Raw genomic sequence first — 21,405 nt, forward strand, 5'->3', positions numbered from 1 at the left:
TCAGTTAAATTCAACAGTTTTTTTTATATAATTCTATAGAAGCTCACACCATCGTGGGATGAATGGAAACCACCTCAATCTTTCCACTGACAAGAGTCGCAACAATTTAAGTTAATAAAAAAGGAAATTAGAAAAAAAGCAATTTTGCAAGATATAAATTAAATCTTCTATTCCAAAATCTATTCCAAATTTGCTGAAGAATTATCTGACAAAATGCCAGATCAAGGTCTTTACAGTTTATATTCCTGTAAAAAAATGCACCAATGAAATTTATATTTTGCTTGGTTGCATAACGTAGCTATCATTTTGTAAAATTCCAAATTTGCTGAAGAATATATCTGACAAAATACCAGATCAAGGTTATTTACAGTGTTATCTCTGTAAAAAATGCACTCATGAAATTTATATGTGCATTGGTTGAATAACGTAGCTATTATTACGTAAAAACAATGTTTGCCACCTGACTCTTTCATTTTAGTTTGGCTATTGGGTAAACGGACCATGTGACAAATTTTTGAACAACAGCTAGAAACATTTCTACAATGATGAATTGGCTTGGAGTTTTACTGAACATAGTCAGATAGTTGTTTGTTGGTTATTTTTAGTTGTGATATCATTGGTTTGGTTTTAACAATATAATTGCTCAAATATGAACTGAACCTTTGTGCACTGCTCTGTCCTATAATTAATTTATCAGAGAAATTTAAATCCTGGTGCTTCTAAACAACTAAATAATGCGCTATATTAAATAATTAATTTATTTACGTTAGTCTTAGATTTAGTATATAAGTCAGGTCAATTAAAGCTTTTTTCTACAGTAAAAAAATGCATATTCCCCATTCGATGCGTCGCACGCCATCATAAAGCATTCGTGTCTCATATATTCCAGGCGCCCGTTCAGTCATTGGAACAACTGGCCAGACAATCCAGGATTAATTACACCGTCGTTGCGAATTCAGACACACATCGCTATTTCATCAACATGAAGTTCGCAGAGGACACATTGTACCGGTACTGTATAAAACACAGCAGGGTTTGTTGCAAACATATACAACTGTTAGGGTTGTCGAACCCTTTCTTCAATTAATAGGCAATTGTGGGAAATCATGAAAAACAGTTACTAATTACAGTTAATTTTACTATAATGAGGCTTTAACTTTTAAATAATAAGTGCTTTCGAATTGCATTTTCAAGTTTGCACTTTTAACAGATTGGTGCAAATAATCATTTTTTTTACAAATTTTAAGAGTTGATTTTTTGGGAATTTATAAGAAATTTTATCGAGTTAGTGATATTTAGAAACAATTTTGGAATGAGAACAATGTTCGTATTAATAATTAATAATATTTCCGTAATTATTTAGAATACATTAATTACATTAGAACCTATTTTTTTGTTGGAAGTGGTTTTTGAAAGAATTCATTTATAAATGTACAAAATAATTCTACATGAAGATAATATATGTTACAAAATAATGAAAAAAGAAGAATTTCTTGGAAAAAAATCGAAAATTCTTGAAATATTCCCAAATTCTTTAAAGTCCTACAATTTATGCAATTAATTGTATAAGTTGTACAATAAGGGAAAACTCCAACATTTAAGTATACTCCCCAAATTATAGGCATCACAAATTTTTATATCAAATATCAGTACCTTTGATAATTAATAATTGAGTACTAAAAAACTAAGTTAATAATCAGCTTTAATAATAATTAAAAAATCTTGCGTAATTTTTTTGACGATAATTTATCAATGCATAAAATAATCCAAAATTTAATTAAAAGAAACATTTCTTGATCATTTTCCAAATATTACTATTAACGGAATCCGTCAACAATTAAAGAAATACCTAAAAAATAAGAGCATCACAAATTTTAATATCAGATGTTAGTAACTTTGATAAATAATAATTGAGTACTAAAATATATTAATACCTAATAATTTCTATTGATGATTTAAAAACTTAGCATAATTTTTTTGTCAAGTAGTTTTTAAAAGAATTTAAAGAAATAATTCTAAATTCGTACCAAATAATAAAAAAAGAAAATTTTCTTTTTCAAAATATTATTAATAAGCGATTATTTATATAAGCTGAACAAAGAATCCCACAATATTTTAAAAGAACACCCCGAATATTATCATAAATTTTACATTTCATATTTGTTCATCAGATATCAATTACTGTCATAATCAATAATTGAAGAATTACAGAGATGAATTTATTCTATTAATAATAAAAAACAACTAGCGTATTTTTTGCCAAGTGGTTTTTAAAAGAATTAATTTAAAAATGAATCAATGTACAAAATAATTTTAAATCCAAAGTACCAAATAAAAGAACAGTTTTTTGATGATTCTCTGAATATTTCAAAATGTTAGTAATAAGGTGACCATACATCCCGGTTTGGCCGGGACAGTCTTGGATTTCCACCTTGTGTCCCGGGTTTTTCTAAAAGCAATATTTGTCCCGGATATCTTTTGTTTCGGATTGTCCCGGGTTTTCGAAAAGTATAGAATAAATTCAATCTTCGCACTTACTTGATAATAAAATTACAACTAACCATCAAATATCTGAAAATGATATGTACAACATGAAAAAGGCGGGTTAAAATAGCCTTTCACATTCTTAATTTTGAACTTCTATTTTTAATTCTACGAAAATTAACAATAAATATGGAAATGAACTTTTTGACTGTCTGGAATGAGTGCTAATTATTTTTAAATAATTATAAAGAGAATGTTTTGGCATTTAAAAAACCCTCCCTTCCACTGTCTGGAATGAGTGCTAATTATTTTTAAATAATTATAAAGAGAATGTTTTGGCATTTAAAAAACCCTCCATATCCCGACCCTGATTAGCATACCTAAAAATTACTGTCCCGGTTTTGACTTGAAAAAATATGCTCATCTTATTAGTAATAATGCGATTATTTGTATAAGCTGTACAAACTCGAGGAAAGCTCCCAAGATTTGAAGGAACTCCCAAAATTTTGCGTCATAAATTTTTACATAAGATACTAGCGATAATTTATAAAATAAAATATATCAATGTGAAAGATATCAGTGTGGACTTAGTAAGAACTTTTGTAACAATAAGGTTTTCATCTTTTTAGGGTTTGGAAAGAAATTACTCTAAACAGCACCAGTGACCAAACCCAGTATCGCGTTTGGGATTATCCAATCAAGGAACAATATGGCCACATTTTGATGGCCATCAATTCATCGATGCCCGTGGAAAACGCTACCGTCGGCTTCTTAAAAGTCAATCAACATGAAGACGCCGACTTCGCTTTCATTCACGACTCGGCGGAAATCAAGTGAGTTCTAATATTAGTACACAACCCACATGTAATGAATAGAGTGATAGTTGGTAGAGGATTTATTGAAAATAATAATACTGAAAGCCTCAAAGTAATCAATGCGATTTATAAATGTTTGATTTGAAAAATAAAACAAAATGTAATTCTCAACAAACATTTATTAACTGAAAAATTATAGTAGAAAAATGAATGGAGTACCGGTTACCTACCAGCTACTACTACATATTCTTGAATCTTTTTTTCACCATTTGGTATGGCCTATCTATTTTTCTTTTAAACTTTCTGCTTCCTTCTACGAGCCTGTATAGGTAATTAGAAAATATCAGCAATCTGATCTGGCATATTTTCGACAATATTACTATTAAACGATTTCTCCACCAGCTCTTCTGATTTATAAGTGCCTTCGCTTTCGCTAACCGTTTTATCTTATGCGTAGACATTACTTTTGGCTCGTGAACCGCATATAGATTATTGCTAGAGATGTCTGGAGTGTTGTTGCAAATAGAACAAAACGATCATTTATTTAATTATGACAGTTAGTCTTGAGCGTTAGCCAATTTTCGCCGATGTATCCCATTTTCTCGTAAATTTTCCTATATGAATATTACTATGATCATGATACACCAACCGGATTAGAACTAGATTTATTATATATTGCATGTGCAAAGGTCAGCTTTTCATTGATTGGAGATCTTGATTAAACTTACATAGACATACATTTAATTTCAATATAAACGTTTATATGTAAATTTTTTAAAATTTTTTTTTAATGACCTAATCGATAATCAAATATATTGTGATTGACATATACTACTTATATTTTAGTTTATGGACCGATTCTGCCGCATAACAGACCAATGTTATGGCAAGGCTATATTATGAAGAACTTCCCAATTCGTTCTAAATATTGACAAAAGCCATGTGGTTGCTGTGCAGTCAGGCATTTTTCTCAGTTTGTCAGATATAAAACCTAACCCACAAACCACACAAATGTCAAAAAACGATGTTAGATAACGGGGCCTTTCTGACTCTGCTTCATAACATACGAGTAACGTTGCAATTTACGTGTAAAACGCCTGAATGCACAGCAAATACATGATATTTTGGCAGTATTCAGTATGATTCAGTAGCTTAATGTATGCAAGTTGGAGCGTAACATGGCCTTGCCATAACATTGGTCTGTTGTGCGGCAGAATCGGCTCATTAATGATTGTATCAATACTTCTGACGATAAGTGATCTTATTAAGCGGCATCTTTTGACTGTTGGTTTTGAAGCATATTGGTGTTTATGGGCTTTTCCGTGATTAGGTCTCAATCATAGATCTCAAGTTGGATACCCTCCTCGGGCAGCTTGATGTCAACCAGGAGTGACATCATAGATAGCAAATGTTTCCAAGTGGAAATAACCCTTGTCTGTCATTAATAAAAAATCAATAAAAAATCACCTCTATTACAAAAATAATAATAATAAAATTCATCATATTGAGATATTGCAATCTACATGAACCTGCAAATTAAGTTAAGTCAAATCATCGCAGCGGCTTATGAGATCCTTGAGTTGTGATCAAATCTTTTTTTATTATTATTTTTGAACTGCAAATAAAACTTAAAGATTATATAAGCTGTTGTGCTGATTTGTCTTAATACTAGTCGGTTCTACAGATGGCAACCCAAACAGTTGTCACCTCTCGAAATATTATGACATTTTCTGTAATAGGGCGAATATTTTATTGATGCAGCAATGCCGGATCAGGGCATTGCTGGGATCAGGGTCATATAAGCTGTTGTGCTGTTTTGAATTAATACTAGTCGGTTCTACAGATGGCAACCCTAACAGTTGTCGCATCTCGAAATATTATGACATTTTCGGTAATAGGACGAATATTTTATTGATGCAGCAATGCCGGATCAGAAATATTTTTTAGTGAAAACCGATGTCACTACTGCTTAATTTAATAATTAACATATTGATATTGCTATCTATATTTCTAAGTGAAAACCATTATCACTACTGCTTGACATCAAACTACTCGAAGCTGGATCGATATCTGATTCAGGTCTAGCCGTTCTTGTCACTTTCCTACAATCAAATAATATAAAAAATATTGGTGTTTATGGCACACATGATCTAACTAAGATATATTTTTAAAGGTATATATATTTTTTTTTGATATTATGTAGGGGAAAGTCCCGTAACGCCGGACGGCACCAAGTATCCGACATTCTATTTAATACGTATTATTTAAGCGAGTATAAATTTTTTCATTTCAAAATACAAGTGAAAGGGGCACGGGGGCACACAGGTACAGGATCAAGCGTCAAGCCTCGTCTGTGACGCACACGGCCACGGCGAGAGCAAACCTTTCCTGTTTCAGGCGCAAAATCACGGCGTCACCTAAATATCAATGGAAGTAATTCTAGCATATTTATGCATTTACATTTGAGTGGTATGCAAAGATAAAAGTTGTACTTGATTGTTATCCGTAAAATGGTGAAATATTATTAGATCTTTTAACCAATTTTAGTAGGTGCATTAAGTCGTCCCTTAGTGCCGGACAGTAAACATATTGATATTTCTTGTGAGAATTTACGTAATTTATTTCAATTATTTAATTTTGTTCTGTATGAGTGCTAACGGTCACTACATGCACCCATTTTTGGTATTTCCTAGTCAAAGAATGAAAAGCTTATAATGAATGCACCAGCTGAGAGCATCGGTGTGGCCCAGCCAAAAGGGTGGATGAATAGTGACTTTTTTGCAATATCTAAGAATATTCGTCAAACACACATATGTGGAGACAGTGTAGATGGCTACATATGTGATCAATGTAGGTTATTTTGAAATGTCCGGTACTAGGTGCCACTGGTTAAAATCATATTCTTTTGATACCAAAGTTTGATTGATGGTATTAATTATTTTTTAGCAAAGATTGCAGTTTTGTTAAATTAGTTTGATTTCTAACTTTGTTATATAACATAAATCATAATTTAATAAACATTTCGTAAATTATTTTTTTATTTATTTATAAATAACCTTAGGTGTCCGCCACTTGGGAACTTCCCCCTACTTATTATAATAAAATTATCAACCTATTCGATTTTCACCTGTTTCATATTTTCTACACGAATATGGTTTTAAACCTAATTGGTGCTAGTATGACTATTAAGTATATATAATTGAATTAACTATACTTTTCATTTACATATTTATTTTTTAAATATACCAATATTAAGCGTTGCTTCCAAATGAACGTTCTTAGTACATGTATGCATGCAAAATGCTACTTCTGTCATATTCAAATCTAATTTACATACGTCGTAAAGTTATTCGTTATTGTGTGCAGCACGCACTAGACTAATTATGCCTTTATTAATCTATTATGCGATAATTACGGGTCTCGATAAATTCATGGCGTCGCCTCGTGTCAGTATATTAATCAAACTATAAAACTAAAAATTATGACTATTTAATAGAAACGTAACAATTATGATAAGCATTATATAGGCTAATAGTTACTGAGGGGGGTAATGTTTTATTAATATATTGTTCTACACTATACTCTATAAATGTACCTGTATTGCGGTGACTTATTAAAGAGCAATTCCTTTCGCAGGTTCATGTTTTTTGAGGTTCTACCCACAAACTTTTTCGAATATTACCACTTAATTCAGGCTCCCATAATATTCCTTATTTATCTCCGACCTTATTTTCTTTAGATTATTTTCACTCAAATTACCCGTAGGGTAAGTTATAGTAATCGCAAAAAATCGAAATTGAAAATGAAATTATATATCGTTACGTTTCCTGAACATTTTGACATACCTTAGAAAAAATGGATGTATGTGTGTGTGTTGGAATACAAATTTTTGTCGACGATTTTGAGAGCACGGTTTGACCGATTTGAACGATTCAAAAAACATTCGATTCGTCTTGATAAGGAGACGTGCTGATTAGTTTTTGAAGAAGGCAGTTCGAGTCGTCAATCATTCAAAAAACATTTTACTTTTATTGATAAAATGAAGAACTGATTAAATTTTTGGGAAAGCAGGTTTAGCGATTTCAGAGATCGAGTAAAAAGCCATTTAGCGGTCAAAAATGATCTTTAAATATACGTACATCAAATTCTCACATATTTTATGGAGATTTTAATAATAAGTATAAATTTTGTTTGCAGTTCTATGGGTTACGTAACATTGTTTATCCGCTCGACTGCGACGCGGCGCTTATGCGCTTCGATATTTTGTCTCTACGCAGCTAAAGCAGCACGATTACTTTGAAAAAAAGTTCAAAATTTCAATATCATTCAAATTTTATTTCAAATATTTCAAAATATAATAAAAATATTTTTTTTAAAAGTCAATTTTCATCAAACCTCAATCAGAACTTTCGCTCGTATTTAAATGATAACCCACCTGCTAACCCAGAGATTTTCAACCTTTTCGTACCGCACCTTCTTGTTTTTTTTTAAAAAAATATTGCAGGTGGCTCGTCCCAGTGCTGAAAATAGACTTAACCTATCTATATTTTAATAATTTATTATTATAATTAATCTAATATTGATTATGTATTATTTTATTAGATGCACAATGCTCGCCAAGAGTCTTTTTCACTTGGAAACATATTTTAGGGTACCGATTCTGCCGCATAACAGAAAAATGTTATGGGTAAGCCATGTTACTCTTCAACTTGCATACATTATGCTACTGAATCATACTGAATACTGTCAAAATGTCATGTATTTGCTGTGTATTCAGGCGTTTTACACATAAACTGCAACGTCACTCGTATGATATGAAGTCAGAAACACCCTGTTATCTAAGATCGTTTTTTTGTTACATTTGTGCGATTTCTAGGTTAGGTTTTTTATGTGACAATCTGAGAAATACGCCTGACTGCACACTAACCCCATGGCTTTTTTCAATATTTTGTAAGGAAAGTTCTTCATAACATGGTCTTGCCATAACATCTTTCTGTTATGCGGCAGAATCGGTCCCTAGACAGATTTCCAAGTGAAAATAGTTATCGCTACCGCTCAATATCAAGTTGGACGTTAAATAATTGTATCTTAAATTTTTTTGATTATATATATGTAACAGGAATTTCTTCAATTTTTCTTCAGGAGTCATTTGGTTTGTTAGTTTTAATTAATTGGTTTTGCGTTCCTTATAGTATCTGATCATTAAAGACATATATAAAAATATTTAATACTTGTTAAGTCTCTACACTTTTAGTCGAATCAAAATATAAATTTGATACTTTTATATGATGTAGATGGACAGGAAATAATTAGTTGTTTAATTCATTGAAGAAATAGTTTTGTATCTAATGATATCGAGTTTGGAAGAAAAAAAGAACAACAAAATATTTGAAGCATTCAAATTTCCCTTTTGCACGTTTCGCTGCTGTAAATAGTTTTTATGTGTTATATAACGATGCTCGTCCGTACTTGATTTGCATTGGCAGACTTCAATGCCACATAACACATGGAATTAATAACTTTTTATTTCTTTAATTCTGAAGGCGCGAATACTATCTGGGCTATATATTTCTCATCATCAGTATATTATACTGTCTAGTGATTTCGGTTCATATCAATCTCTCAGAACATAAAATGGAACATGAAATATGCCCATAAACATTTAATAGTATTTATTTACATGAGTTTTATAGTTAAGCTCGCAAATAAACGAACGTGCTTCATAATGTCAGAAACGATCATATTATGGAACTATGGTTATGCACCTAGAACTTTTATTCAATGAACTTTTTATTCAAATCCCGAACCCAGTAAATCCGAGTGGAAGTGAAATGTTGTTATTCCATTGTCCTTCAGGGCTTAATCATGGCGCAGTAATAAGAGCTTTGACCTTGAAAACCGCAAGTTTCTAGATTTAATTTTCGCCTGATATTAAGAGTAATTATATTAGTTTTATTTTGAAAATATAGATCAAAATATGATTTTTAATGAGCATTTCTGCAATATATATCTCATTACTATTAGAAACATCTAGTAATAATCTTATCACAAACAGAAAGGATAACCACGATGTATGTTTTTTTTAATAATGGTAGGATGCGAGAAATTACGTCACAACTGCATATGGAACACGATAGTTTTGATTTATGTTTGAAAAATAATAAAAACTAGCTGTAAGTGGAATACTGTCTTGAGGCAATTATGGCATCGTGCCTTAAGGCAAATTGCTGGAACTTCCCGTTGAATACTGAATATTTTCAAATAGATTATTATAAATATTGTATCATTGTCTAATATAAAATAATAAAATAAAATCTGAAATATTTTCGATATACAAAAAACTAAAAAAAAAAAAAAACTAAAAAAAAAAAAAAAAAAAAATTGAAACAAATTTTTTTTTTCAAAATAAATTATTTTGTTAAGACAAGCAGAAAGTTCTTTGAATCATTTAAATCGGACGCTTAGTTCTCTCAAAAACTGCCATTTTTTACATATTTAGCTCCGTATCTTCGAAATGGCTGGGCTTGCCTTTGCCAAAAACTAATAAACACTTCTCCCAATCATTACTAATTGAATGTTTTTTAGATCATTCAAATCGGATACTCCGTTCTCTCAAAAATTCGATTTCTATTTTCTGCACTCTTTGCTCCGTATCTCCGAAACGGCTGGACCTGCCTTTGCCAAAAACTAATCAGCTCTTTTCCTTATCAATAGGAATCGAATGTTTTTTTAACCATTCAAATCGGTTGATCCGTGCGCCCTAAAACGTGACTGGAAATTTGTATCCACACATACATACACACACACACACACACACACATCCATTTTTTCTGAGGTATGCCAAAACGTTCAGAAACCTTCAAAACGTCGAGAAATGTAAAAATTTTCAATTCCGATTTTCGGCCCATTACAATAACTTACCCTACGGGAAGTTAAAAAAGATTTAAAAAAATCACAAGTTTTTCTCTCTTTTTGAACGAAAAGTCAGGAAAAGTTAAGAGAATACTGATAATATTCAGAAAAATCTACTACTTTTGGAGAAAAACGAATCCCTGCGTTTGTATTAGTGTATTTAGTAATTTGTTATGCTGATTTTAAGTAATTATATATATATATATATATATATATATATATATATATATATATATATATATATATATATATATATATACATGATATTTATGAAAAACATAAATTTCTTTAAATAATATTCTCTAATCCATACATCTCATCTGTAGTCCTATTCTTCATCTACTGGAACTAAATTAATTTTAAAAGAGTTTGAAAAATTACAAGTAAAAATTAAAAAATACTTACAATTTGCTTATTTTAATATTAAAAACAAAAAAAAACAACAAAAATACATGAAATGGATATGGTAATGCACTACGTTATGTAATAACTATACCTAAATAACATTAAAACTATTGTATTTTAACATATGTAAATTACATAGTTTTTGTTTGTCTGGTAAAATGATATATAAACTAGTAGTGTATGGCATCGTGCCTTAAGGCAAATTGCTGTAACTTCTTATACCGTAATGAAATATTCGAAGGATATTGAAAAAAGTGATATTTTGAGTATATAAGTAAGCTTTAGAATTTTTGCTGGAATTAAAATTAAAATCCGTATTATTTTCGATTTTCAAAAATAAAAAAAATTGTTTTCGCTTTCTCCAAAAACAATCGTTTCGTCAATAAAAGCAAAAGAGTTTTTGAATCATTCAAATGAGATGCTTCGTCTTCTCAAAAATTACACTTTTTTGCTTATTTAGCTTCTTATCTCCAAAACGACTGGATCTCTCTTTGGCAAAAACTAATCACCACTTCTCGCCATTATTACGAATTGAATGCTTTTAAAAATTCGATTTTTATTTTCTGCACTCGTTGCTTCCTATCTTCGAAACGGCTGGATTTATCTTTGTCAAACACTAATCAGCACGTCTCCTCATTAGTAGAAATCGAATGTTTTTATAATATTTGAAATCAATTGAAAACGTAGACAAAAAATTGTATCAACACAAAACACATACACACTCACATACATACACGCACACACACATTTTTTCTGAGGTATGCCAAAATGTTCAAAAACCTTTGAAACGTGAAAATATGCAAAATTTTCATTTCTGATTTTTGGACTATTACAGTAGCTTACCCTACGGAAAGTTAAAAATTATATTTATTTATAATTAAATTTTAAGATTGTCTTCTATATTTTAAGATTTTTCTAAATTAGTAGTGAATGTAGGATATATTATCCTTGACATAGGTCGACACTAATTAATTTTACTCTCGTGATAGGATATACAAGTAAAAGTAAACATATTTTGAAATTTTTAGCTGACGTCCCACCCACCTGGTTTTAAATTAGCGATACCTATTTGAGGAAACAGTGAACTATAGTAACAATGTCGTTCCACTCGTGTACTGTACAGTTTTCTATGCGCTGCATTAACTTAATTGATTGTAAAATTCCTCCGACTGCGAATCGCTCGGCATAGAATTAAACAACTCCGGGCTTTACTTTGCGATGCGATTTATCATGCATTGTTTCTCTTGACTAACTTGCAGTAGCGCATTGCCACTTGTTTTAAAAAAAATAAAACAAAATTTGTAAAACATTGTACGTAACATATGATTAGAACTGAAGAGAACTAATAAATATAAATAAATAAATTACGTACAACTATTATTATTTTTCACGTTACAGCATTCAAATATTTTTGCAAACAGATTTCTCTATATATTTAATAGTCAATATTTTTTCAATGAAATTTGTAACTTTCATTGAATTTAATTTCAAGTTTGTAATTGATTTTTTTATATTTATTAATTTCAACAGTAATCAGAAATATTTAGAACTACTTGCCTTATAAACTTTTTGTTGAAGACTTACCTAATGTGTCATTAGAGGCAACCCATCGATTTAAACATTCTCTTACGTGTGGTGGTTATATTAAATATATATATATATATATATATATATATATATATGTGTGTGTGTGTGTGTGTGTGTGTGTGTTATATTGTAACAATGCCCCTTGTTGCTACCCTCAACAGGGTATTGGCTATTCTCATCCATGATCTCAAGTGAAAATCTGCTAGCCAAAGGTTGGGATCGAATCCGGGACAAGAAATTTCTAGACCACATTCATTACATTTACTTTAAAGTTAAATCATACTTCAAAAATAAATACATATTAATTTGTTGTAGAAATTATATACACAAACTGTTCGCGCCATATCAAAGCGTGCGATTTATATTAAAAGAAACAAAATATTATTAATCCAAAATCATATAAAAAATCAAGTCAATCAATACGATATTAAAAACAACATTGAAATTATTGTAAATATAGTTATAACTTGTAATTAATATAAAATAAATACATAAAGTTACAAATTAAAGTGTTTACAACAAATTGGTCCTTCAAAATTCAATCAAACAACCATTGAAAAAACATTGGTCCTTCGAGCCGGATTTGACATCCAGTAAAATCTAATACAAAAAAACACAAACTATTTGCTAAAATTTGCCAATGAATATTCGGAAAATAATAAAATATTTTAAATCTACACGTTTTTATTGTTGGATATTATTTAACTTTTTAAATAAATCTAGAAGTTTGATTTGAGCTAAAATTCAAAATTTTAAGAATTCTGAAGTTATGGCCAGTATTATATGCGACAAAAAGTTCATAGCTATATGAATCTAAACTAATTTCAGAAATACTGAAATATTTTTATGAATTTTACAAAAGATTTTTTGCATCAATCTGCCTCTGTTCCAAAATATTATGCTTTTATCTATAAATTGTTTAAGTTTTCGATCACGTACAAACACGTACTGCAACTTCGAAATACCTGATCTGTGTAACTTTTGTATTTTAGCAAAATCATCACTCAATCATTTATTATATATTTTATTCATTTCAGATAACAAAAATTAAATAATTAGTAGATAATTATACAAATAGTAAATAATTTGTAGGTGACTTTTTATAAAATAATTGTTTATATTACAAAAAATGATAATTTAATGGCTATATAATTGAGCAAATTTTGGTATTTTTGGATAAAAAGTAACATTATTCTTTTGTTTTTTTTATTTTTAGATACGAAGTAACACGGAATTGTAATCTCACCGAGGTAGGAGAGATATTTGCTGAGCAACCGTATGCAGTAGCTGTTCAGCAAGGAAGCCATTTACAAGATGAGATCAGCCGAAAAATTTTAGATCTTCAGAAAGACAGATATTTTGAACAGTTGTCTAATAAATATTGGAATCAATCTGCTAAAGGCCTTTGTCCGAATACAGACGATAGCGAAGGCATCACACTAGAAAGTCTTGGTAAATTTAATGAGTCTACTTAAATGCACTTTTATAACATATTATGATCATTATTGAACTACCAAAAACTTGAGAATGATAATTCACCATGCTAATTTATCAGAAAGGCATTAATTGATAAAGCGAGATATTTTGTATTAAATTTGGAAATTTTATGCATGTTGCGAGATCACAACTTTATCAAAATTTTCTTTAAGAAATAAATAATTATAAAAATATGTAAGTAAGCAAATGTCTAATTTTAGACCAGTATATCGGTATAGTAAAAACTAGCTTTTTCGTTATTTGCATACGTGAGTTGATGGTGAATTATGAACTCATTGAGAATGATTTGCATAATAAATGTGTATAGAGACATATTTATTAATATGTATATATATATATATATATATATATATATATATATATATATATATATATATATATATTATATGCATCAGGGTGGTCCTTAATATGTACATTTTTGAATTTCCTTGCTTCCAAGGGCTCAAATGGTTTCAAATTGATAAAAAACAATTTTTTGAAAGTTTTAGCTCTTAATATTGCCTTTTAGATAGTGCGCAATTCAATCAATGGAAATAGCATGAAAAAAACTTCAAAAAATTTGCAGAGCGTCGAATTTTCAATAAAAAATGACACAATTTTTCACTTTTAATTCATTTGTCGCTGAGTTATACCTAAAATTTTCTTTTCTAAATTTTCAAAAAAAAGTTAATATCAAAAGCTAAAACTTTCATTTAATAAATACAACCATTTCTTTAATATTCATAACGCATACATTATATTTAATAAACGAGTATCTTCTTAAGTATTTGATTATTTGCAAAATTATCCATAAATTAAGTATGTTGTGTAATTATAATGATTACCTTTTAGGTGGCGTTTTTATAGCAACAATATTTGGTTTGGTATTGGCAATGATCACTTTAGCAGGAGAAATTTTCTATCACAAGCGCAAAAAACGTAATAATGTGCAGCAGGTCAAACCAGCAGTGGTTCAGCCTGGATACAATTATGGTGCAGACTACGACCCTCCACTCAAAGAAAGGCCTTTAAGAAGAGTTACAATAGGTAAAATTAATTTTATTTTTTTATTTGCACGCACATATTATAATATAATTTCTAACAATAGTTGATATGAAAGTTTGCGTATATTTATTTTATATTCGGTATAAAGTAGAAATAAGATAAACGCACGTATAAAGGTAATGCATTTCTATTAATTAAAGGCAAAATATTTTTTGTAATCAATATTGGAATTCCGGTAGCAATTATATTACTCGATCACTTTGTTGCTTATTTGCACTTTGCAATATATATACGTTGATTTCGTAAAAAAAAACTATTCATGATATCAGGAACCAGCTTTCGTCCAGTGATCGAGAAGAATCCGCCGCGTGTGTCGTACGTGTCCGTATTTCCTCGGCAGCAGTTACATCCATGACCTCCGATCAGAGGAAATTACCAGGAATATGAAAGTTCACCAGGCATAGATTGGGCGCGTTGAAGTCCGTTTGTTCCTGCAGTAGCTTAATGTGCTCACATATGCAATAATAGTATATCACGTACAATATGGGACCAATATTTTGTTGAAAAATCTGATTATTGATAATATGCTCTACATGTAACTGATATATAGTATGCAATTCACAGAAGACGTGTATATAGTTAGCGTTCTGTTGTAGCAAATAGATTTGTATTAACTAAAAATTATTTTTAATAAATAGTATCTAACATAAGTGAGTCAGTAAATTATTAGAAACACGCGCACTTTGCATAATTTTGAAAAGAGCTTATCTACAATTTAAACACACTACTAGTGATTCATTAATATTGCATATATGAGTATTTATGCATGGGCGTAGCCAGGGTATTAGTATGGGAACAAACTTTACTAGGATGATTTTTTAGGTGGGTGCAACGGACCCTAGCTACGCCCGTGGTTTCATGTGCCAACTTTTGTGTCTACAAAGTTTCTAAATGGGTTAAAGAAATTAAATTCTATATATTATTTAGATTTATACTTACCTGTTAAAATTTTAAAGAAGATTTACCTGCAGTTTGCGGTATCTTGGCATGAAAAATTTGAACGTAACTTTTTCAAAATAAACTTTATTTTTGCAAAAATTTTAAAATATAGATTTTATCTGAAAATCGCTGTAAAAAATATTGTTTAGTTTTATAATTCATTACATACAATATTTATAACTCTAATGCAATGCTAATATTTTTTCATTTTCTACGTTTCTCTGTGTTTATAAGTAAGGTGACCATACGTCCCGGATTGGCCGAGACAGTCCCGGATTTCCACCTTGTGTCCCGGGTTTTTCTTAAAACAATATTTGTCCCGGATTTTGATTTTTTGTCCCGGATGTCCCGGTTTTTTCGAAATTGAATAGTTAAATTAACAAAAATTAAGAAAACAAACTAACAGTTGCTATTTTTTTCAAATCAATTATAAAGAAAATTGAATGGAACTTATATAAATCGAAAAATACAAGATATAATGTCATAGGTAAAGAAGTATTGCATATAAAAGTCGAAGTATAAGCTTAAGCTTACTAAAAGTCCGCAATTATGATAAAAAAAATTTATTTAAAAAAACTGTTTTTTCATTGTATCCTTGTATAGCATTTGTTATATAAACGAACAACACCCCCCTCCCCCCCCCCCAACGTCCCGGATTAGCATAACTAAAAATTGCCGTCCCGGATTTGACTTAAAAAAAATATGGTCACCTTATTATAAGAGATTCAAACATTACATACGCGACTCTATTGTTAATATTTTTTAATAATTACCAAAATCTGTCGATGTATCCAAATGTCAGCTATTTTGTAAATTTCATTCATTTTATATTTGGCGTTTGTTCTTCGGAAGTACAACAACGTCTTAAGCAAAACTTCTGCTCATTTAAGATCGGTAATATAGTGTATAAGTAATATGACATTATTGACAAATTTTTTGACGTTACATATGTCAAGTCACTACATGTGACTGTGTTATTGAGTTATTATTTTTCTTATATTTAATCTGGATGTTTTCACTTGTAGCGTTGTTTAAAGCTTGCTTCGCCAATAACAATTAATGATTTTATTTAGTCTTAATAGAGCACAATTTAAAAAAATCAAAATAAGTTATAGCAAAAAGTAAAATTGATTATGTATATGCATATATGATGTATATATAAAGGGGTCACCTTATTCAGTATTATAAAAATATTGGTCTATATAAAACATTCTGTTATGTAATGTGCATAAAGATATGAATAATTACAATCCAATAATAGTGATAAAGATCTCAGGGTCAAAATCTGAAATATGTTATTAGTTAATAATTATTATGAAAAACATAATAATTTGTAAAAATATGCTCGTATATTGTATGTTGATATATATATATATATATATATATATATATATATACGAGTATATATATTGATAACGTTATAAATTTTCAACCATAGTATCAGTTATATATTTGCTTACAAAATACCACTGTAGATATTAATAAATGTTTAGATTTATTATTGATATTTTTTATTATATAGTAGCGGAGACTGAGTACGGTTGTGCCACCGTTTTTTTGGTCAGCCATAATTTTGTTAATTTACCAGTTAGATAGCTGAAAGAAATATAAATTAAGTGGTAATTTGTAATTTGTGGAAATACTAAATACGATGGATGAGCCACAAAATCAAATCATACAAAAAAGGGCGAGTTTTACAACCTTCCACATCCCCAGGAACGATTGTGACAGACATAAAAATATGTTACAAAACAATAGACTTAAACATCAAAATGGCTTATAACGACTTTTATTGTCAGAAATATATATCACAACACGTCATAACCATTTAAACAAAGCTAATGAATATAATATAGCAATATATAACAAAACATATTTTTTAAACAAAGTTAGTAAGAAATCATTCTGATTTTTTTTATCTTATTTTGAATTTTTCTTTACCTTTCTCTTTATCATTTTGTCTTAGTTAAGTTATTTTTTTTACTTATTAAATTTTATCAGAAAAGGGAAAAAATACATGTCACAACCATACCTATAATATTTGTCACAAAGGTACCCACCTAACGCACACTTTTGAAAATAAATCATCGTTATGACTGACCTAAGTAATCTATACAAAAACTTATTCTTGGTAATTGACTACTAATGTTTAACTTACATCAAAATAACAACAAAGTGATCTATCTGTATAAGTGTAACAGTTATTATTAAAAGAAACCGAACGAAAAAATGTACTTCTGTTTCTTTTTTAAATGCAATGCGGTCTATAGATCATGTTGATGTCAGGCGCTGACTAAAAGCAATAATGGAAACTTGTTCAAAAAAACATACTACATCATACGCCCCTTGAAAACTTTCACAAAACAGTATAGTTTAGTTGTTATAACGACTGTCACTACTGCACCCTGGCACAACCGTACACAGTCTTCCCTACACTGCGGATCTATTAGTTTTCATATAGTAACAAGGTAGTCTTAGCAGTGATTAAAAGCCCTATTCACATTAATTATTTAATTATTATCCACATACCATCGTTTGCAAAATGAATGCCTTAAAATATATCGCGATTGCTGTTAATGTGCGGTTTAAGTGAAAAATTTGAATCGGGCTCTTAGTTGTCTGGTACATTTAACTGGCACAAAAACATTGCTGCAGCATTCCAATGATTCATTTTCAAATGAAATGATGGGTTATCTGTATATCACGTGTGTACGATCAGCATTTTCTTTCGTCGTTGGATCACGCGAATATTTTTTAAATACTCTGAGCGAGCGATCGTGATTCGAATATGATCCCTCGTCATAACACTAACCGGTGATTATAGGCTACCTTCGCCGTTTGTTGAGAAGTATTAATGCGAATTAACCCTTTGACCAATTTTAATTGGAGCCGCATGGTTAACTTTTTTGTTTTGGTCTGAAAAACCGTCCGTACCGATGTCAAATGAACTAATTATTACTAGCAAACTGTTCATTTGAATAAGAATGGAATCAGTAATAGTGACCCCTGTTTTTTGTCATTGTAAGCTAAAATCAGTTATGTTGTTTTTATTGAAAATATTATAAAAATGTATTTGTACGTTATATAAAGAAATACTTTAATTTAAATATTTAAAATTTTTAATAATTGACATGAAGTGGGAATAAACTTGAATATTTTAAATTGCATCACATATGATATAAACCTGTGTTTCGAATATGCACTTCAACTGAAAATTCTATCACAAGAAACAAAGTTTGTTTATTGCAAAAATATAGAGTAATTTGTGAAAATAGCATCCATATGCTTATGCATTATCATTAATATATGGTACTTATTTCAAATATATATATATATTAATTTCACATAATTTTTATGATTTAGGAACCAATTTTCCAATACAATTAAGGTCACCATTGGCCAGGACTGTCCCGGATTTCCACCTTGTGTCCCGGATTTACACCTTTTGTCCCGGGTTTTTCTAAAAGCAATATTTGTCCCGGATTTAGATCTTTTGTCCCGGAATGTCCCGTTTTTTTAATATTAATAGGTTAATTAACATAAATTACAAAAATAAACGAACAAGTGTTAATTTTTTCAAATTAATTATAAACAAAATTGAGCAAAGTTTTATACAAGGCTCAAATGCGAGTAAAAGAGAGATAAAACATAGTTAAAAGATTATTACATATAATTGAACAACAAAGTCCTTTCAAAAAGTCCGCAGTTCGATTAAAAAAAAATTATTCATATAAAAAAACTGGTTTTTGGTGTTTCCTTAAAAAGCATTTCTTTCCCGGTTTAGCATAGCTAAAAATTGTCGTCCATGTTTTGACTTAAAAAAATATGGTCACCTTAATATAGTAGAAATGTTATGACAACGCTATATTACGGTCCTGTCTTTGTATGAATTCGCAGTAAAAAGTGTCAAAAAGTTATGTAATTGCTGTTCAATCAATCGTTCCACACATAAAACCTAACCTACAAAACGCACAAACGTAAAATAACAATTTCATCATAAGTGCATCTTTTTGACGTCTCATTGATAACACATACGTGAAGTTAGGTTTTATGTGTAAAACGCCTTAATAGTACATAGTACATAGCTTTTTGCCAGTTTGTACTACCAATTCATACGAAGATAGGACCATAACATAACATTTCCATATCATTTCTATTGGAAGCTATCCTCATTTTCTATTTAGATTGGAAGAATTGGCCCTTTAACTTTTGATTTTAGTTCAATTATTGCATTGTAAATTTTAGATTTGCTTACAATTAGTGTTCCTAATATTTTTTAATTTGTTTTTCTTTACTTAATATAAACATGCTGTGTTTCTTTTACAGGTGGCTTTGAAACCTAAACCAATTTTAATGACTAGAGATTAATAAAATTAATGTCAACTATATCTATTTTAAAATATGACTAATAATATATTAGTATTTCCATATTTGTCATTGTTCTGATTTGAGCTTCTATTGTATTTTATTTAAAAGTATCTTTCTGTACATTTCTGAAACAATGTTATGGAAAAGCTAAGTTACGTAGCGCTTCTCATACAAAATGGTACTAAACACTGTTAAAATGCCATGTGCTTACTGTCCAGTCAGGTGTTTGATATATAGAAAACGCACAAATGTCAAAAAAACAATATAAACATAACTGCATTTAAGATGTGGCATAATAACACATGAGTGAAGTTGCATTTTATCTGTAAAACGCCTGATGGCACTTTGACAGTATTTTGTACAATTTTGTATTAGAGATAATACATTAGTATTTCATATTTGTCATTGTTCAAATTTGAGCCTCTATCGTTTTTTATTTAAAACTTTTTATTCTGTAAAACTCTAACAGTCTTTCTCTTTGTGCAATGAAATATATTGAATCAAGCTCTGCTTTCTTCTGCATGACGCCAAATTGAGTAATATAAGGACTGATTCTGCCGTAAAAAAGACCAATGTTATGGCAAGGCTATGCTATGTAGCGCTTCTCATACAAAATGGTTCTAAATACTGTCAAAATGTCATGTGGTTGTTGTGTAGTCAGGCGTATTAGATAGAAAACCTAACTTAGAAAACGCACATATGTAAAAAAAAAACAATGTTATCATATCTGCATCTTTGTGATGTGACATAATAACATGTGAGTGAAGTTTCATTTTATGCGTAATACATGGCATTTTGACAGTATTTAGTACCATTTTGTATGAGAAACACTACATAACATTGCCGTAACATTGGTCTATTTTACGGCAACATTGTCTCCATAGTTTAAAACTATTGGCAAAATTACAACTTCTTATGACTCATTTTATAATTTATTTGTACTGTTATTACAAACTAATTCAGTTTTCAACAATACCATTCCAGTTAAAATTATTGATTGCATCAACTACAATGTTGTATGGAAGTTGATGAAATCTCATAAATTTGTCGTCGATAATATCTACGATCTCAGAAATCGGAATGTGTAACGATTCGAGTATCTGGCGATTGATTGTACCGAGTTCGCGTCCAATTATCATCGGCACGAGGAATCCCAACGAGGCATGCGGCGCGCTCGTATACGCTGCACTGAGGTAGTACAGATGTTCGCGCTGACTTTCTGCGATTTAAAACGGTCAGGTGCGTACTTTTGTTATGATTTAAAAGAAAAATCTGAATTAAGTGTTTATCGAAATTCCAGGCAAGAGCACATCGTTGGTTGAACAGTAAATTGATTTTTTTCGCTTTTTTTCTT

The 21,405-nt window shown here is 30.0% G+C and overlaps 1 protein-coding gene across 1 annotated transcript in view; it reads left to right on the forward strand.

Annotated features, from left to right (window-relative positions):
• LOC113376110 overlaps positions 1-15,129 on the forward strand; it is a 27,632-nt gene extending 12,503 nt beyond the window's left edge. The window contains exons 4-8 of the mRNA XM_026616037.1: positions 771-1,011; positions 3,114-3,317; positions 13,420-13,655; positions 14,532-14,726; positions 15,014-15,129. Coding sequence (XP_026471822.1) covers positions 771-1,011; positions 3,114-3,317; positions 13,420-13,655; positions 14,532-14,726; positions 15,014-15,099 — 962 coding nt within the window. The 3' untranslated portion in view covers positions 15,100-15,129. The remainder of the gene's footprint in view (positions 1-770; positions 1,012-3,113; positions 3,318-13,419; positions 13,656-14,531; positions 14,727-15,013) is intronic.
• The last annotated feature ends 6,276 nt before the right edge of the window (positions 15,130-21,405 follow it).

The sequence above is a fragment of the Ctenocephalides felis genome, unplaced genomic scaffold (assembly GCF_003426905.1).
Source record: "Ctenocephalides felis isolate EL2017-DRISC unplaced genomic scaffold, ASM342690v1 CF-g0.4_SCAFFOLD_01886, whole genome shotgun sequence".
Lineage (NCBI taxonomy): Eukaryota > Metazoa > Arthropoda > Insecta > Siphonaptera > Pulicidae > Ctenocephalides > Ctenocephalides felis.